General features: G+C 43.5%; 1 protein-coding gene across 10 annotated transcripts in view; it reads left to right on the top strand.

The window, feature by feature from the left end:
* Ppp2r5c (protein phosphatase 2 regulatory subunit B'gamma) overlaps positions 1-18,647 on the top strand; it is a 134,342-nt gene that overhangs the window by 71,162 nt on the left and 44,533 nt on the right. For all 10 annotated transcript variants that reach the window (XM_041633320.1, XM_041633319.1, XM_041633322.1 and 7 more), the window contains one exon: positions 8,505-8,704. In XM_041633320.1, coding sequence (XP_041489254.1) covers positions 8,505-8,704 — 200 coding nt within the window. The remainder of the gene's footprint in view (positions 1-8,504; positions 8,705-18,647) is intronic.

The raw sequence follows: 18,647 nt of genomic DNA, 5'->3' as shown, positions 1-18,647 counted from the left end.
ATGCATGTAGTGTTGTTGTGATGTAAATGCATTTGAAAGTACGATGCCTCCCAGTTAAATGACCTTAGTCTGTTCCACTCAGATTGATCTGTTCCAGCAGCTGTGTGCGAGACTATTGTAGATCCTGGGGATAAGATGATGGCTGAGTCCCTTGCTCTGTGAAGACATTCCACTGAGTACCAGGATAGATAACACGGGAACCGTATCCTGCAGTCGGTATCATCTTCAGCCGTGACAGTGTCTTGTTGAGGTTTTCCGAGTGGTCTCACTAGTTTGTCCCTTAGCTTTAAGTCCTGCACTTTGAACAGTGGGTACCTTAGGTAGACTTCTCCATCTAACATAGCTGAAGCACCCCACAGTTCCAACAGCCCTCCAGCTGTGTCTGCTGCTCCTCCTAAATCTGCCTTCCTCTTTGCTGACAGCAGTGTAGTCCTCACTGTGGCCACAGCAGCTGACACGAACAACTGGAGGGAGGCTGTGTTTAGGCTGGTACAGGTTCAATGCTCCATCCATGCTTGCTCAGTCTGTGAATTTGGGCAGAGTATCCTGGTGGCCAGAACTTGCTGAGGATGTTTGTTGCTTTATACACACACAGGAAACAGAAGGGCATACAGGAATGAGCCAGGGCAAGATAATGCCACAAGGACCAATGGCATGCTTTTTCCAGCTAGGTTCCACCTCCTAAAGTTTCCAGCAAAGGACCAAGCCCCCAACTGGTGAGCTTTTGGAGGAGCTACTTCATATCCCGACCATAATTAATATATCACCCCCCACCCCCATCATAATGAATTCATTCCTCCTGGAACCAAATGGTTCACACCACCCCAGCAGGTAGTAGATCGCCTTCCTTCCCAACTGGGTCCCAGCTTCCTCAGGTCCCCAGAGTAGTAAGTACCCTCACCTCCCACGTAGGTTTAGTAGTTTTTCTTTTAGATTGAGTGTTGTAATCTATCTTCAGTCCCAGCACAGTGCCTGCATTTGCATATTGAATTTACTAGTCTTTATTTATTTACAATGCTGAGAATGAACCCCAGTCCTCAACATGTTAGACAAGTGCTTAACCACTGAACTAGCTCAGTTCCTCCTGGAGCCATTTTATATCCACTCCTTAAGATGCAGCCAGTCCTGTGACCCTGGTCTTTTTTTTTTTTTTCCAAGACGGGGTTTCTTTATAACTGTGGCTTCTGTCCTAGAGCTTGCTCTGTAGACCAGGCTGGCCTTGAACTCACAGAGATCCACCTGTCTCTGCCTCCCCAGTGCTGGAATTAAAGGCCTGCACCACCACCACTCAGCTGAGACTCTGTTCTTATACCACTGTTGGGTCATGCACGTGTTTTAGATCAGTGGACATACCAAGTCACAATTTTATTTAATTTTTTTGGTTTTTCAAGACAGGGTTTCTCTGTATAGCAGCCCTTGCTGTCTTGGAACTAGCTTTGTAGACCAGGCTGACTTTGAACTCACAGAGATCCACCTGCCTCTGCCTCCCAAGTGCTGGGATTAAAAGTGTGCACCATGACTGCCCTGCCCAAGTCACAGTTTTAAAATGTTCCATTTTATTTAGTGTTTGTATATATAGCATGTATATGTGTGATTGTGGGCAAAATGAGAAACAAGATCATGTGTAAATAGAAAAAAAATCCGAAGTCACTCGGGTCTTTATCTTGATTGTATAATTTTTTCAATAAAGATAAGCCCCATGAAACCACATAGAGTGCTCCATGGAGGCCAGAAGAAGGCATTGGATCCCCAAAACTGGAGTTTTGACAGACAGTTGTGATCAGTGGATGTGGGTGCTGGAAACCAAACTCTAGTCCTCTGCAAGAGCATACATACTCTTAGTTGTTGAGCCCCCACTATTCTTACTATGCTTTAAAATTTTTTGCCCAAATGCATATATACTTAGTGTATTAAAATACAATTCATAGCTAATATAAATTGCAGTAAATAGTTACAAAACAGAAACCTTAGCCAGACATTCAAAGGTCTCTCCAGCTCCTTAGCAGATTCAGGTGTGCCAAGTGAAGTTTGAAAACTCCCTGCTTTTGTGCCAGTGTTTTGTTAGGATGCATCCCCATCTGTCTGGCTGTGCTTTACGCATTCCCATCGTTCTAAAATGGTACAAATGATAGGTATAGGATGCCTGTCTGATCCTCCATTGGACATGTGCTGTTAGAACGGCTCTGCGGACATTCTCTTAAGTGTACTGTGGTACATAGATGCTGACATCCCGAGGTTGTGTGTCAGGGCTCCTGGGCACCAATGTCCTCAACAGCAGTCGTCAGTGCCTAAAGCCCTACAGCCCAGTGAGCTGGGTGTAAATGCTGGCTGCAGCTCTGCTCCTCCCCCACGGTTGAGTATCTGCCAACTCTTGGATAGCTGTAGTGTCTGGTTGTATTTTTGTTTGTTTTGGTTTTTAAAAGTCTTGCTATATTGCCTACAGTGACCCACAAACTTTCTGTGTAGCCTAAGCTGGCTTTAAATGTGTGGTTCTCCTGTCTTGAGTCTCCAGAGTGCTGGGATTACAAACATATGACAGAAACCCAGCTTCTTGGGGTGATAGAAGGTTTTGGCTTTACTGTGATTCCTTAATGAGTTATTTTACTGGTTACTAAGTTTTGTGTTCAAAGTCCTCTGATTCTTTCTCTTCTATCTTACTTTAATTATTTAATTAGTATAATTAAAATAAGATGGAATTTTGAGTCAGAAACTCATGTGTAACTTCAGCTCACCTGGAACTTGCTCTGTAGACCAGGCTGGCATTGAACTCAGCGATCCACTGCCTCTGCTTCCCAGGTGGTAGGAATAAAGGCCCACCTGACTGTTCTTCTATAGTTGTCTTAGTTTTCTCTCTATTGCTATGATAAAACACCATGACCAAAACAAGTGGGGAAGAAACGATTAATTTGGCTTACATGTCCACATCGTAGTCCATCATAGAAGTCAGGGCAGGAACTGAAGCAGCAGCCATGGAAGAATGTTGCTTAATGGCTTGCTCCCCGTGGCTTGTTCAACAATCCAGGCCCACCTGCCCCAGGGCTGGTACTACCCTCAGTAGGCAGAGCCCTCCCCACATCAACCATTAATCAAGAAAATGCCCCACAGATTTGTTTGCAAGCCAATCTCTCTCTCTCTCTCTCTCTCTCTCTCTCTCTCTCTTTCTCGTTTTTGTTTTGTTTTTCGAGACAGAGTTTCTCTGTAGCTTTGGAGCCTGTCCTGGAACTCACTTTGTAGACCAGGCTGACCTCAAACTCACAGAGATCCGCCCATCTCTGCCTCCTGAGTGCTGGGATTAAAGGTGTGCGCCACCACTGTCCTGCTGCCTGCAGGCCAATCTAATGGAACTATTTTTCTCAGTTGAGATTCCCTCTTTTTAGATGATCCAAGCTTATGTCAAGTTGACAAATTAACCAGCATATTATTTTTATAAAAAGCATTAGACTCTTGCCTATTAGATCTTATGTCTGTGACCCTCCAGTTTGAGTTTTGAGTGTAACGTGATCTGACTTGTTCTTTCTTTCTGTCTCTATTTCTTGGACCCTGTGTCCTAGCTGACATAGTGTCCTGTGTTGAAAGGCTGACATATCCTTTGTCCTGCAGTCCAGTGCTGCCATGGCTCCAGGGTCCATCTCTGCCCCCCAGTGGCCCCACACAGTTCAGCTGTCTAATGAAGCCTCACAAAAAAGTCCTGTTTCTGGAGCAGCAGCTCCTCCCACCATGGTTCTTCTCCAAGATGCCCTTGTCCCCACTCCTCCCTGACTAGCACAGACACACAGAAAAGAGGAACACTGTGCCTGGGCTTGCACATTGAAGGAATATTTGCAGAAACAGGGTCAGAATTCATTAAAAGGGTAACCAGTTACATTGGCATTTTTTCTGTATTGCAACTGAAATTAATCTTTCAAGGAATATCATCTTCAATAGTATCAGAGCATAGCAAATCCCAAGAAACCAAATAAAATAAAATAACATTCAATATATTTTAATAAAAAATTTAAGGAGAACTTGAGTAATTAGAGGAATAGTTCATTTTTCTGGACCGGGATACTCAATATTGAAAACTTACACGGTCCCCAAACCTGTATGGGCAAGTAAAGGTTAATGAATGGTTCAGCCGTGAAGGAAAACAGGTGAAGGATTCTTAACTACAGCAGTGGTACAATTGGGGGGCAGGCGGGGCAGGGGGGACAGTGCTGGCAAAAGAGAGTCCTGTCTATACAGACACTAGGGCCTGGAATTCTTCGTGTTGACCAGGCTGGCCTCAGATTCTCTGTCCTTCTATCTCCGCTTCTTGGATACTGAGATTGGTGTGTGCTACCTTGCTTGGTAAAAATGGTCACTAACATGGTATATGGAAGCCGGGAGGTGGTGGTGCACACTTTTAATCCCAGCACTTGGGAGGCAGAGGCAGGCAGATCTCTGTGAGTTGGAGGTCAACCTGGTCTACAAAGTGAATTCCAGGAAAGCCAGGGTGGTTACACAAAGAAACCCTTTTTTCAAAAAAACACAAACAAAAAAACAAAACAAAACAGACAAACAAAAAAAAATGAAATAAAGGACTAAAGAGGTGACCTAGTGGTTAAGAGCAACTGTTGCTCTTACAAAAGACCAGAATTTAACTAGTACCTTTGCAGTGACCCACAACCATCTGTCATTCCAATTCCAGAGAATCTAACACCCTCTTCTGGCATCCGAGGGTACCGTACACAGTTGTGAACAGACATGATTCAAAATAAAAAATCTTTAAAAAGAAAAACACAGAGTAGTCAGGTGTGGTGGCACACACCCTTAATCCCTGCACTGAGGAGGCAGAGGCAGAAGAATCACTGAATTCAAGACCAGCCTGGTTTATATAGAGAGTTCCAGGACAGCCATAAGGTAAGGTAAGACCTCACCTGATACGAGATTCCTTTTAACTGAAACTTGACTTGTAGAGGGAGGCTTTTTTTTTCACCACGAGCTTTCCCACAGGTACCGTGGGGGCAGAAGAGTGAAGACTGATCATCTTTAACTCCACTATCTCCCTTGTTTCTGAAGCCCAAAGCTGGTATCTTCTGTTCCTTCCTTACAGACAGTGTATGAGTGCGTGGCTGTATGGTTCATGCCTTAGCATCATCAAGGACTTAGCTTGCAGTAACTGGAAATTCCTCGCATTCATAATTGATGAAGGCAGGCATGCTGTAATCACTATGCACGTGAGAGGAGTTTGAGATACAGGAAGAAGCATGGTCCTCAGCATCTCCACCCGCCTACCTTCTTGTGCTGTCCTATCAGAAGAAAGGAGGATTTAGGGGGCTGGAGAGATGGCTCAGTGGTTAAGAGCACTGCCTGCTCTTCCAAAGGTCCTGAGTTCAATTCCCAGCAACCACATGGTGGCTCACAACCACCTGAAATGAGATCTGGTGCCCTCTTCTGGCCTGCAGGCATACATGAAGGCAGACCACTGTATACTTAATAAATAAATTAATTAATTTAAAAAAGAAAGGGGGATTTGAAAAATCCTTTTAATTTAAAAAATACACTGACCAAGAAGACTAAGTTAACTTGCATTTTTAAAACATGGAGATATTTGGCAGGGTGTAAGCACATTACTTTAACTTTGCAGCCCTATTTCCTTGCTATTGATTTTTAAAAATAATAATAACCAAATGAAATGTTTTATTTTTTTAAAAGTTTTTTAGATTTATTTATTATTTTATGTGTGTGAATGTTGGCCTGCATGTATGTATGTTCACTACATATATTCCTAGTGCCCTTCAGGTCCTCTGGAACTAGATACAGATGGCTGCAAGCTGCCATGTGTGTGCTAGGAGTCAAACCTTGGCCTTACACAAGAGCAGCCAATGCTCTTAACCACTGAGCCAAACCTCTAGCCCCTATCTTAATTAATTAATTTTTGTTTTAAGACATGGCTCACTGTGTAGCCCTTACTGCCCATAATTCATTATGTAGACCAAGCTAACCTACAGAATTTACAGAGATCCACCTGCCTCTGCCAGGATTAAAAGTGTACACTATCATGACCAGCCTCCTTGCTGGTTTTAAAGAACTGTTCGGGAAAGAGTTCTTAAGAGACCTCACTGACCACTGGGTAGAAGCTAGGCAATGAGTAGGATTTGGATAAGGGTATCAAGTAACTCATGGGATAAACTGTGGCCTTTTTTTCCTCCCTAAGACAGGATTTCTCTGTGTAGCCCTAGTTGTCCTGGAACTCACTCTGTAGACTGGCTTGCCTCAAAGTCAGAGATCTGCCTGCCTCTGCCTCCCGAGTGCTGAGATTAAAGGTTTGTGCCACCACCATCCTGCTTAGCTGTGGACTTCTTCTCTATAGTGCTGAGAAAATAACAAGCCACAAGCAGAATCTATATAGACAAGCTCTGACAAGTGCAAGTTCACTTAAGGCATTCTGGCAAGTTGGAACACGAACAAAGGTGTAGAATCGATGCGGCTTGAAAGAAGATAGTTCAGAAAGCAAACCCTTTTCATGACAGCATTGGGGTGCAGCTGGTCAGCGGGCTCTGTATGTAGTGATGCAATGTGCTGGCTCGCAGGATCTCACAGGTGTCCTTCCGCTTTATGTCTCCACCTCCTCGTGCTGCTTCAGTGCTTTTTATCTCTGCACGGTTTGAAGTGGGTTATGGAATTCACGTAGCAGTGCCTGCATGCCTGTTCTCTTTGATGTTAGCCCTTAAGGAGTCAGATAAATAAAAGTCGTCATCAGAAGGTGCCTGCCATGGCATGGCATCCAGATGGGGAGTGAGGAGTGCTAAGCAGAGTAGCTGCCTTACTACAGGTGCTAGACGACTGGCTCAGCGTACCTTGCCCTATCCACCTACGAAGTAAGGAAGGACCTTGTAGAGAACCAGATGAGAAAGTCGACAGTGGGAATGGTACAGAGGAATGGAGAGAAGGGTGATGAGCTCCTAGAAAGGCCTGAGCAGAGGAAAAGCAGAGTAGCATGTGTTTAGGGACACTTGCTGGGGGAGGCAGATATGGGAAGGTACTCCCAGGATGCCGCACACTCCCCTAAAGAATTTACGCAAGTTCATCTATTATGATGACCACACTTGAAATTAAACCAGAGGGTGGGAAACTCAAAAAGAAAAATTTTAATGTTTTTATAAATTATTTTAGAATGTAATGAATTACAGGCTCATACCTGTGTCACCAGCACTTGAGAGGCAGAGGCAGAAGGGTCACTGCAAGTTTGAGGCCAACCTGATCTACATCAAGTTCTAAGCCAACCGTGGCTGCATACCTAGCACCTATCTTGAAAATAGTAGTGAAGCTATTATATACATTGAAAAAAGTTAATAGTTTTACGAAAATTGATATATTTTCCGAAACAAACTTTAGAGAGAAGAATGACATGATTTTGTGTTTTGGAAAGTCTCTGTAATGTCTGGTTTACTGGTGGATGACTGGTTCCCCTTTATGCATCTGTTCTACACCAGCCTATGGCCATGTGATTCTTTGGTTGGATGTAGGAAGGTGTGGTCTCAAGAGAGGCCCTTGGAGACTTGTGGCCAATTTAATGGAACGTATTAAGTAAATAGTTTGTTAATCTGCATGCATAATCTGAAACAGATGAATTACAGACCCATCTTATTCCATAAAAATGCAGTGGTCTCCTGCACACTTGAGGGATTGTTTGGCTCTTGAACAGTGTCACAGAACCATTGTTAATCATTAAAGAAGTACTAACTGGTTGAGGTAAACAAATACTCGTGTGTGTGTGTGTGTGTGTGTGTGTGTTCCACCATCATAACCACCAGTGACCTCTTCTTCAGCCCAGAGCCATCAGCCTCACACTCTGACGCTGGTAGGTAAAGTTTTCTAAACTTCTAAGAATACTGGACTGTCATGTGGAGCTGTGTTTGAATCCAGTTTAGCTTCATTGCCCACCACCAGACTGACAGTGATCCTGTGACCCTGTTTTTATATCTCAGTTGTCTCATTAAAAATGAAATGAAAGGTGTCAGTATCTTGAAGTAAGTGCTCACTGAGTAAGTCACTGTTACAGTTGCAGCGATTATATTTCCATCATCATGAGCACTATCACAGAGAGTGAAGAATGGAAGGGGCTTTGAGAACACCAAAGGGTCACCCTTACTGCAGGTCTTTGGGCAACCAGAAGCCTCCCCAAATCCCGTACCTATTACACCTCCCTCTGCAGCATCACCCAGACCCAGCCTTACTGTCTGCAGCTTGTTCTTATCCTGTTTTGCCCAGCATAGAGTCTGGCGTGCGAGTTTTGCTACTAGAAAGTATTTGTCACTGAGTGCCTTCAGAAGGGTTGGTTGTGACGGGTGTTGTCAGTCATTCCAAACCTGTGACCTCAGCAGTAAACAGCTGTGCCCCCCCCACCCCTTTTCACTGTTTAAGGAATATTTAACCACTTGACCTCACCCATCTCGTTTCTTGCCCCTCTATTAATTCAAAACAAAAATAGGAGTCTGAGAGTGTGTCTGGGCTTCTTAATAGCTTTGTGTCTTGCCTTTCAGATGTTCCTCCTGCGGATCAAGAGAAGCTTTTCATCCAGAAGCTTCGTCAATGTTGTGTCCTCTTTGACTTTGTTTCTGACCCACTGAGTGACCTGAAGTGGAAGGAAGTAAAGCGAGCTGCATTGAGTGAGATGGTAGAATATATTACCCACAACCGGAATGTGATCACAGAACCCATTTACCCAGAGGTCGTCCACATGGTAAGTGACAGCGCTCACACAGCACACCCCGAACTGAGACCCTAGCCCAACACAGCCACACTTAGGGATCCTCCCTCTTCCCTGAAGGTTTGGGCATGCCCCGGGACCGTAATGGGAAGAGAGCTGTTTGCGGGTTTCTGTTTGCTGTGACATCATCTCTAAAGCTTGTGGCGTGATTTTTTTAAGCATATGTAACATTAGTGTTGGTATCCTCGTGTACTTTGGAAGTACATCTTGCCCATCCGTGTGCAGTGAAATCCTAGCACTCAGCAGAAAGCAGATGCCAGGGCAGGGTGCAGAGCTCTTGATCTTTCCTTAACTCCACTCTCACACACTGTGGAAGTTGGCCTCAAGACTGGAACCCTAAGGAGCAATATTAAGTATCTATAGCTACAAATATTCTCCATCCCGGGTCTTCCAGGACCGATTTTCTCCACCTGCCTGTTCCCTCTTAGGAAATAACCACTCAGAGATTTAATATTAATTACATACTCTTTGGCCTATTAGTTCAGGCTTCTGATTAACTAACTCTTACATCTTAAATTAACCCATTCTGTTATTTTACATTTTACCACGAGGCTCATTTTTGTTACCTGTTGCTTCTTGGGCAGCTACATGGCGTAGCTGCCTTCTTTCTCCCTGCATTAAGTTTAGTTTTCCCACCTAGCTATAGTCTACCCTGCCATAGGCCAAAATAGCTTCTTCATTAACCAATGATAGTAAAATATATTCACAGCATACAGAGGGGAACCCCACATCAAGTGTCATCTGCAGTTTTTGTGGTTTATCTTATAGTCAGTCCTCTTGAAACATTATTTTATGGCACACATCAGGAGTATAGCTTCATTTTCTTCTGTCATTATTAAATGTGTTCTTACATTAGATATTTAAGATCCATTTCCTCCATTCATTTAAGATTAATATATTGAACTCAACTTTCTTTAAAAATTAAGTCTGTTTCTTGATACCTATTAAATTTGTTAGTAAGTCAGTTATAGTATGGAAGATTTCTGTAGACAGAAGTTTCCAGCCTGGTCCTGCAGCTGTTCAGTCCCAAAGAAACACACAGAGGTTTATATTAATTATAAACTGTTTGGCCTGTTAGCTTAGGCTTATTACTAACTAGCTCTTATAACGTAAATTAACCCATAATTCTTGTCTGTGCTTAGGCATGTGACTTGGTACCTCTTCTCAGTGAGGCATTCTCATCTTGCTTCCTCTGCATCTGGTTGGTGACTGACCCTGTGCCTTTCCTCTTCCCAGAATTCTTTAGTCTGGTTGCCCCACCTATACTTTCTGCCTAGCTACAGGCCAATTAGCATTTTATTAAACCAATATGAGTGACAAATCTTTACAGTGTACAGGAGTATTATCCCACAGCAAATATCTATTTTTAAGAAGTTTTGGCAGCCAGTATTGCCTAATTTATACTGTTTAATCCAAGAAGGAAGCATCTGCCTCATTTGGGTCAAATGTCTATTTTTGAGTAGAACAAGTTTCAGACTGCTTGACTCAGTATCTTGTTTGTTGCACTGGAGCAGTGGGCAGTACCAGAAGCACATGGGAAGCCCAACACTCTGGAGTCTGCTTTCTTGGGTTGGTCATTGCTTCTCTGTGTAGAGTTTCTGCTTCTGTCTTAACTTTGTTCCCTCTCCTGAATATCATGCCCTCCCTTGAGGTGAGAAGAATTTGACACACATGGCCTGAATCTCCTCTGTGGGCCAGACACAGAGAAAAGACATTTTTCTACCCTCCCGAAGCTTTCTTTCATCTGAGGTGGGAGACGAGTGAAATAAGCCAACCAGTACTGCATCGTTTCAGATGATGTTGTCCTGACGAAAAGTCAGTTGCAAGACTGAGAGTGTGATTTCTGCTTTTTTCCCATGCGGCCAAGACGATCTAGAGAAAAAGAGTCATGAACTACTCAGACTGCCAGATACCTGTGTATGCTTTCCCTGGCCTCCTGTGTCTAGTGCTTTCTGAGCAGAATGGAACAGAGAGAGATTGAAGTGTTGCTTTATTTATTGCTGTATTTTTATGGACTGATGGTCTATTAGTTACTGTCTCATCACTGTGGCAAACTGCCTGACTGTGGGAAAGGTCATGGTAGTGGCAGTCTGTCCATGGTATGACTTGTGTTCATCTTGATGAATCAAGAAGTCAAGAGAGCTGCAGCCACCCTGTGCCCCTCAAAGTCCCACTCCCAGTCACTCATTTTTACCGGCCACACCTCCCACTTCAGAGGTTGCACCTCTCCCCAAACAGTGCCATAAGCTGGGGGACATTTCAAACCCAAACTTACAGATAGCAATCGTGAAAAGTTCAGTGAAGAAAGAGTGTGGTGGGGTGGGTGTCGCTGTAGTGTGTGATACTCTGAGACAGAGAGAACATACGGAATTCAGACAGCCAAGGCCTCCTTCCCGGAAAGTCCTGCTCTGGGTCCATTCCGATGAGAAGCTCTGCAGCCCTCTGCCTCAGCCGGTGGCCACACACACAACACTTTGCCTATGCTTGATTGCTACCTGCTGCTCTGCTTCTTCTCTTTGGAGTATGTATAGATTTTGTTCCTAGTGTTTTTAGAGACATTAATTTCCACTAACTTTAAAGTGTTCACAACAGTGTAGCTGTACAAATATGGCCTGTTTGACTGGAGTACTGTATGGCTTAATGGCTGTAAAGATATTATTTATTTTATAGCTCACCCACTACCTGGGGAATTTGAGTTTTTTAGTAGTACAACATTTCCCCCCAAAGTAAATCTTGTCCTGCTCTTTCACCACTGCCTGAACTGAGTGACCTTTGACCCGCTCTCTGTCTCTGTAGATTGACTGTCCAGGACATTTCATGAAATGGACCAATACAACATGTCTTTCATGACAGGCATTTCCAGAGAGTGTGGTCGAGTCTAATCCATGTCATAGTTTATGCTTGTATTTTATTCCTTTTTTTTTTTTCAAGACAGGGTTTCTCTGTGGCTTTGGAGCCTGTCCTGGAACTCGCTCTGTAGACCAGGCTGGTCTCGAACTCACAGAGATCCGCCTGCCTCTGCCTCCCAAGTGCTGGGATTAAAGGCGTGCGCCACCATTGCCCGGCTTTATTCCCTTTTTTTAGACAAATAATTTTGTCATAATATTCTCTTATGTAGATACACTCATTTTATTTTTGTTTTATGTAAAAGGGTGTTTTACCTGCTTGTATGTCTGTGTGCCATATGTGTGCAGTATCCTCAAAGGCCAGAAGAAGATGTCACATCCTCTGGGTGATGCATGTCTGCAATCCCAGACTCAGGATGATCTCCGTGAGTTCCAGGCCAGCCTGGTCCACATACAGAATTCCAGGTCTGTTGTAGAATATTTGTACACTGTGAAGGTGCTTTCTGATTGGTTTAATAAAGAGCTGAATGGCCAATAGCTGGGCAGGAGAGGATAGATGGGATTTTGGGGGAGAGAGAGTTAGAGAGGAGGAATCTAGAGTAGCAAATTACCAACTTGCTCTGAGTACATCACCCTGCCAACTTGGGCTTGAGCCTTTGTCTATAAGCTGCTACGAAGCAGCACTGGTGCAAACCTGTCTCTCTTGGGCGTGTACCTAGCAGTGCAGTGCTCTATGGCTCACAGTTTGGAAAAATGCCAGGCTGTTTTTTGAATGGCTACACTAGTTCACACTCCCAGCTGCAGTCTTGGGTGTGAGTTTCTTCACATCTCAAGTACTTTGTTGCCTGTTTGTTTCAAATGTCCTTGTGAGTGGGACCTAGCAACTCACTGTGATTTTTATTTTCATTTGTCTGACATCTTTTTGTGTGGCTGTGTGTTTTCATATACCGAAGGTGTTGGTTCACTACAAACCAGACCTTCACAGCCAGCTAGTGTGACCCTTTCCCTTTGCAGACTAAAGAACTTTAAGTTCCAAGCCACGGATGGGGTGGGGCAGCGGGATACAGAAAGGACACTCGTCCTCCTGGTTCTTAGGCATGCATTGCAAAGCTCCATTGTGTCCTCATTTCAGACTTTAAATATAACCAGCCATATGTATTTCCAGTTAAATTATCTGATTAATCTGTTTTTTAGGCATGAACATTTTCTAACGGTCAAAATGCAGGTGGCAAAACTCAGTTTAAGATGCTCAAAAGTAATAAAGGTGATACTGCTTCATCTGCAGTGTATGAGGAATTGGAACCCTTTAAAATCTGAAAAAGAATGGATCTATGCCCCAGTTTTTACATACAATTTTCAAGGCTTCAAGCTTTATCCTGATCCATGCCTCACAGGTTCCTGATTCCCAAGACCTTTCAGAACCTCTGTAAAGTCAGACATATTTCCATAGTAACACCAAGACTTTGGCTCTTCCACTGTATTGATGATGTAGGGGCAATAGTGGGTACAACATCTGACAGCAAGAAGCCAGCCAGTGGCCCTGTTGACTACTGCGTTCATCATACCCACACATTCACAGTGAGGAACATGAACCTCCAGGTCTGGTTGAAACAGTGAATGTAATGTAGTGGTGTAATGTCATTACATCACAATCTTTTAATGCTGTCTGGTGAGCTATGGAAGATGGCTGTAGTGTGTGCATGATGCACAGGGGCCTTGAACCAGTGCTTTCAGAGTGTGCAGTGAAGTGGAACAAAATTTGCCACTATTTGCATGGAAACTTTTTACCTGAAAATTACAGACAAAAACCCATGATTCAGACTTCAATATTTAGCAGGCTTTTTTTTTTTAATTTCCTTTTTTTTAAGTATGTGGCCCACCTGGGTTTGACTAGATGAGGTGTCTGTCCTCATAGCATGTCACATGTAGTAAATCACTGCTGGTCCAGTCTTGTTGCAGTACCAAAGAAATCCATTTACTTGTCTGTGGAATGTTCCTCTCTCTCGGTACGTATGTAGGTGAGACAGGATGGCCCAGCTGTTTTCTGTATAGCCACACCTCGTGTATTAGTCAAGGTTCTCTAGAGGCACAGAACTGGTAGAATGAATGTGTATATACATAGAAGGGGACTATAGGCTGTGATCCAACTAGTCCAACTAGGCCTTCTAGCAATGAAAGGTCCAAGAATCTAGTGGCTGTTTAGTTTATGAGACTGACTGTCTCAACTGGCCTTCAGTATATGTCAGAATCCTGAAGAAGTAGGCTGCAATGCCGCTGGAGGAATAGACTTGCCAAGGACAGTAAGAGCAAGCAGGCAAAGAGAGCAAGCTTCCTTCTTCCATGTCCTTTACTTAGGCTGCCTGCAGAAGGTGTGGCCCGGATTAAAGGGGGATCTTTTCACCTCAAAAGATCCAGATTTAAAGTGTGTCTTCCCTTTTCAAATGATTTAATTAAGAAAAATCCCCCTTTTTAGTGTACCTAGCCACTTGAGTTCTAGTTAATTCCAGATGTAGTCAAGTTGACAACCAAGAACAGCCATGACAACTATTGAAAATATAAGAGTGCCACTCCTCTGGCTAGATCCTTTAGGTTTGGGGAAGAACTACTTATTTCTCGTAAGCATCTTATATTTAGGCATAATTACTATTCTGACTTATGGCTAATTTCTCACATAGCAGACCCAAGTAGATAGGATGATAAAATGCTCTTTTGGATCCATGGTCATCTTTAGGAGCTTAGCAGGATCCTAATTCCAACAAAGTTAAAGATAGCTCGTACCTTACAAAGTAGCTGTCATCAGAGGCCACGTCTCCCATACCCTTTGGAAGGTTCAGGTTCCCAGGTACCACCGGATCCTACAGAAGCAGACCCCTGGGGATACCGTGCAGCACTCCGTGTTCATCTGCCAGGTTGCTGATAGATACACCTGCTACATGTTTAACAGAAACTCCCTGGCTTTTCTGGGTCAAGCATGGGTCACAGCCACGTGATGGTGATGGCTCTTACAATCTCGAAGGAAAGGCTAGCCCTCAGACAACTAGCCTGATGCCCACGTCTCCTGCTTGCCTTTGATCCATAACCATAACCAAGGAGTAGATCCAATGATCGTGATCCACCAAACAGCATGATGAAGTTGGGGAGGAACTTGTTCGTGTGTGTTGCTTTCACCAGCTACTTGTGTTGCTTTAGGCTGATAGCTTAATTCTCATAAGTGCAAATTACTGCAGAGGGAAAAAACTCAGTAAAGTGCTTGTCTTTGCAAGCAGAACCTGAGTTCAGTTTCCACAACCCATGTTAAAAAAAAAAAAAAAAAAACTGGACATGGTAGAGCATGCTTGGAGTAGCAAAACTGGGGAGGTGGTGACCAGGCCAGTGACAGACTCTGTCTTTAAACGACAGCCAAAAGATTGTACAGCATCTGAGGAATAACACCCAGGTTGGCCTCTGACTTCCACATACAGAAAGCTCTCACGGTCTTGTGCCACATGATGACAGGGGAAGTGTGAGAAAGATGGATAGTCACTGCAATCAAGTTGTCAGCTCAACTCTGGCCTCTGAAGGGACCAGAAAGTAACCATCTATCCAAGGCTTTGCAGAGCACTTTCCAGGTGACACTGAAACATGTCTTTCTCTCTAGGAGCTAGTCTAGGTTTTGTTTCTAATTTTTTAAATGTTTTATATTTATTTTATTTACAAATATTTTTTGTAGACACATTCCTCACAGTGTGCCTGTGAGACTACATGTGATAGGTAATGAATTCCCCCCTCATCCCTCGTTATGAAGCACATTAAAATAAAAAGCATGCTTTGTCTGCACGTATGTCTGTGCCCCACACACAGGGTGAGTCTCCATGTGGATGCTGGGAACCCGGGTCCTTTGAAAGAACAAGTGCTCTTAAATCACTGAGCCAACACTCTCTTACTTCTAATTGTCATCCCCAGACTTTGATACCTTGAAATGGGATTAAATTTTGTGGCTTTAGGGATTTGGTTTAGTGTGAGTGTTGTTTTTTTTTACAGTACTGGGGATTGAACCTAAAGCCTCATACATGCCAGGCAAGCATTCCCAAACTGGCATACCACGGCCCAACTTTTCTGTTGCCTATTTGTATTTAGACTATTAAGCTGCAACACTATTCAGGAGTCAGTCAGATTAGGTTAAGTGGTGAGTGGGATATTAAAAACACGTGGTGTAAAGTGTTATTTTATGTCTGTAACATAGAAATAAATTCATAAGGGTGAAATCAAAATAGCAAAGAGAAAGTGAGTCACGAAATAAACAGAAAGTGTCACTCATACCAGAGACTGAGTTATTTAAATAGGCTCTAAAAATAAATCTAGAGGGGTACAGTCCCAGCTGTTAGCAATACCTGTCTTTGGAGAGTGTGACCTTGGAAATTCCTGTTTGCTATATATTTTGATGATTTTAAAACATTCTGATAATGATTATGTACCACATTTATTATCATCAAAAATCCACAAATTAAAAAGAAAAAGAAAAAAAGCCAAAAGCAATCATCTGTGTAGCCTGATGGCGGTACTGCCTATGTGGGATTCCTGTTGGTTTTCAGGAAATTTTCATCCTATTATCTTAGAGCTTGCCCGCTAATTTCGTCATTGTTGCATACTTGATTGCACATCGGCTTACAGGGTTTCCTCAGGATATACTGGAACAAAGCTGTGGTGTTTTGTACGCACGTCCCAGGACACTCACCTTGTGTGCCACATGAGGGCTGATTTGGACACCCTTCTCTGCTGTTTCAGGGTGGAAAGGAGCACTAAGGGTGATGAGTCTGCAGCGGGAAAGGAAAGCATTTAGCACTGGGAAGAAAAGGATTGTCTCCAGTGAAGTTCCCAGGATAGTATAGTTTAAAACCCACTTCAAGTGAGCGTTAAATCATGTGGCCCGTTTTACCTCATAGCTTTTACTTTACCAGCCTTACAGTAATATGGGTTAAAGAAGACTGAATGACAATGGCCAGCTAACTTTGAAACTATCAGCATTTTTAGAGATCTGCTCTTATAATTTTGAAAAATTTTCCTTGTTTGATGGTTTTAAATAGTAAAAGAAATACATGGTTGTTTTATAACAAATGAAGCAAATTTAAAAAAAAAAAAACTCAAGCTTTTCCTTCACTTTACCCTTCCCCTAGTCCATCTCCCATTTCTAACCAAATAATTCATTCATGTTTTGTTTTGTTTTGTTTTGTTTTTGAGAAGACTGTTGAGGAACCTTTGGGGATGATGAATGAGTTCATTATGTGTATGTGGGCTCACAGGTACTCTGTGAGGAACATGTCCAGGGTGTCAGATGTGCATAGTTAATTGATTGTGAGTGACATCTCTGTAAAGCTGGGTGTTTAAGCTCCGGAGTTGTTAGGTAATAGCCAGCATGATGGCTCCTCCTACAATCCCAGTGCTCGGGAGGCACAAGCAGGAAGATAAACGGCAGCAAGTTTTAAACTGGTCTGGTCTTCGTAGCAAACTCCCCTCAGGCCATCAGAGTTGTTGGTGTTTCTTTTGCTCTGGGAGACAGTGAAGAGATTAAAAGGACTGGAATCGGGTGGGGGTGAGGGGTGAGATGGGACCGTTACAGGAGCTTCTGGCCTAGTATCTTTCTAAAACTGTGGGGTAGTCTCTAATCTCTCTACATACCTGTGTGCCATGGTCTTTTCCAGAATGTCAGGGAAGGGGGCCCATCCTGATGTGACCACTGGGGTCTGGTTTCTGTTGCTAATCAAGTGTTTGAGATTCATCTTGTTGTTGAGTTCCTAATTCCCTATGCCTGCTTGCTGTTCACTATGCAAGTCCTCACCCCGCCCCAGCTGATGATGCTGGGGAGCTTCAGCTTTGACCATGATAAAGCTGCTGTGCTTATAGAGCTTTGCACACAGGTGTTCATAAACTTGGTGCACGTTGATGACTCTGGGGCCTGCACATGTTTGCACCCAAGAACTCTGTTCCTCATTTAGATGCAATCAGTTCTGACTCATTAGTTGGTAATAATGTGGTGTCACAGTGGAGGAACTCAGAAAGGGTTTCCTCATGTTTTTGTTTAAGGTTTCCAGTCTGTGGTCTGTTTGACTGCAGGCTCTATGGACATTGAACTATCCATAAAGAAGCTGCCAGTCTCCATAGAACGGCTTTGACCCTTGTATACCCGCTGACCGTATTAGTCTGTTTCCAGACTCCACTGTGCTCTGTCTGTTCTCAGACACTGCCATCTGTTGGATCCCAGTGTCACATTAGGACTCTTGGAGCTGTCCTGAGCCCATTGGTGCTGTTTCTTTGCTCTGCTGTTCCCGGGCTTCCTGCTCATTGCTGTCTTCAGGCTCCCAGTCTCTCGTCTGTTAATTCCACCCTGGAGTTCTCGTCCCTCCACTGTGGTCATCATCTCCGGTGGATTTGTATCTTGTCTATACCTCAGCTTTTGGACACAGTGCATCCTCAACACCGTGTTTGCTCAGGTCCATTCAGATAAATGGCCTGTTCTCTCTCTCTGTAAACCACATTTCCCTGCTTTTCTACTTGTCTGGTCATCTTTAGCTATGTGCAACTGTGGATTTTGTCCCGTTGAGGGCTGTATAGTTAGGATTTTCCTTTTAATGTTTTTGGGGCATACTTGGAGATGCAATTATGTCATATGGATATAGTTGCATCCTTTTGGTACTTGTTTTTAAGATGCATTAGGAAGCACCTGAGCCATACTAGCCCAGGGATGGCAACTTTCCATTACCAAGGCAAGGCCCTTTTGATGTTCAAGGCTCCATGGGTTGTGCATTTTCCTGATCTGCTTGGTTGAAGCAGCCAATCTCCCAGCCTTCCTTAGTAAAGTCAGCTCTCAATATTCAAAGGGATTTGCATATCTGAGGATGCTCAAGTGCTTTATATGAGGGGCATCGTGTCTGCATAACCATGTCTTCCTATCCACTTTTAGTACCTCCTACTTTAAGTCATCTCTGAATACTTAAATCTCCTGCAGTGCAAATGCTGTGTAATAAATTGTTACACTGTATTGTTTAGATCATGGCTTTAAAAGGAAGCCCACATGTGCAGCAGAGACAGTATTT

The sequence above is a fragment of the Microtus oregoni genome, unplaced genomic scaffold (assembly GCF_018167655.1).
Source record: "Microtus oregoni isolate MIOR12 unplaced genomic scaffold, Mior012 000043F_ref0000047, whole genome shotgun sequence".
NCBI classification, from domain to species: domain Eukaryota; kingdom Metazoa; phylum Chordata; class Mammalia; order Rodentia; family Cricetidae; genus Microtus; species Microtus oregoni.
The sequence above is the reverse complement of the archived record's forward strand: the minus strand, read 5'-3'. Positions and strand labels throughout refer to the sequence as shown.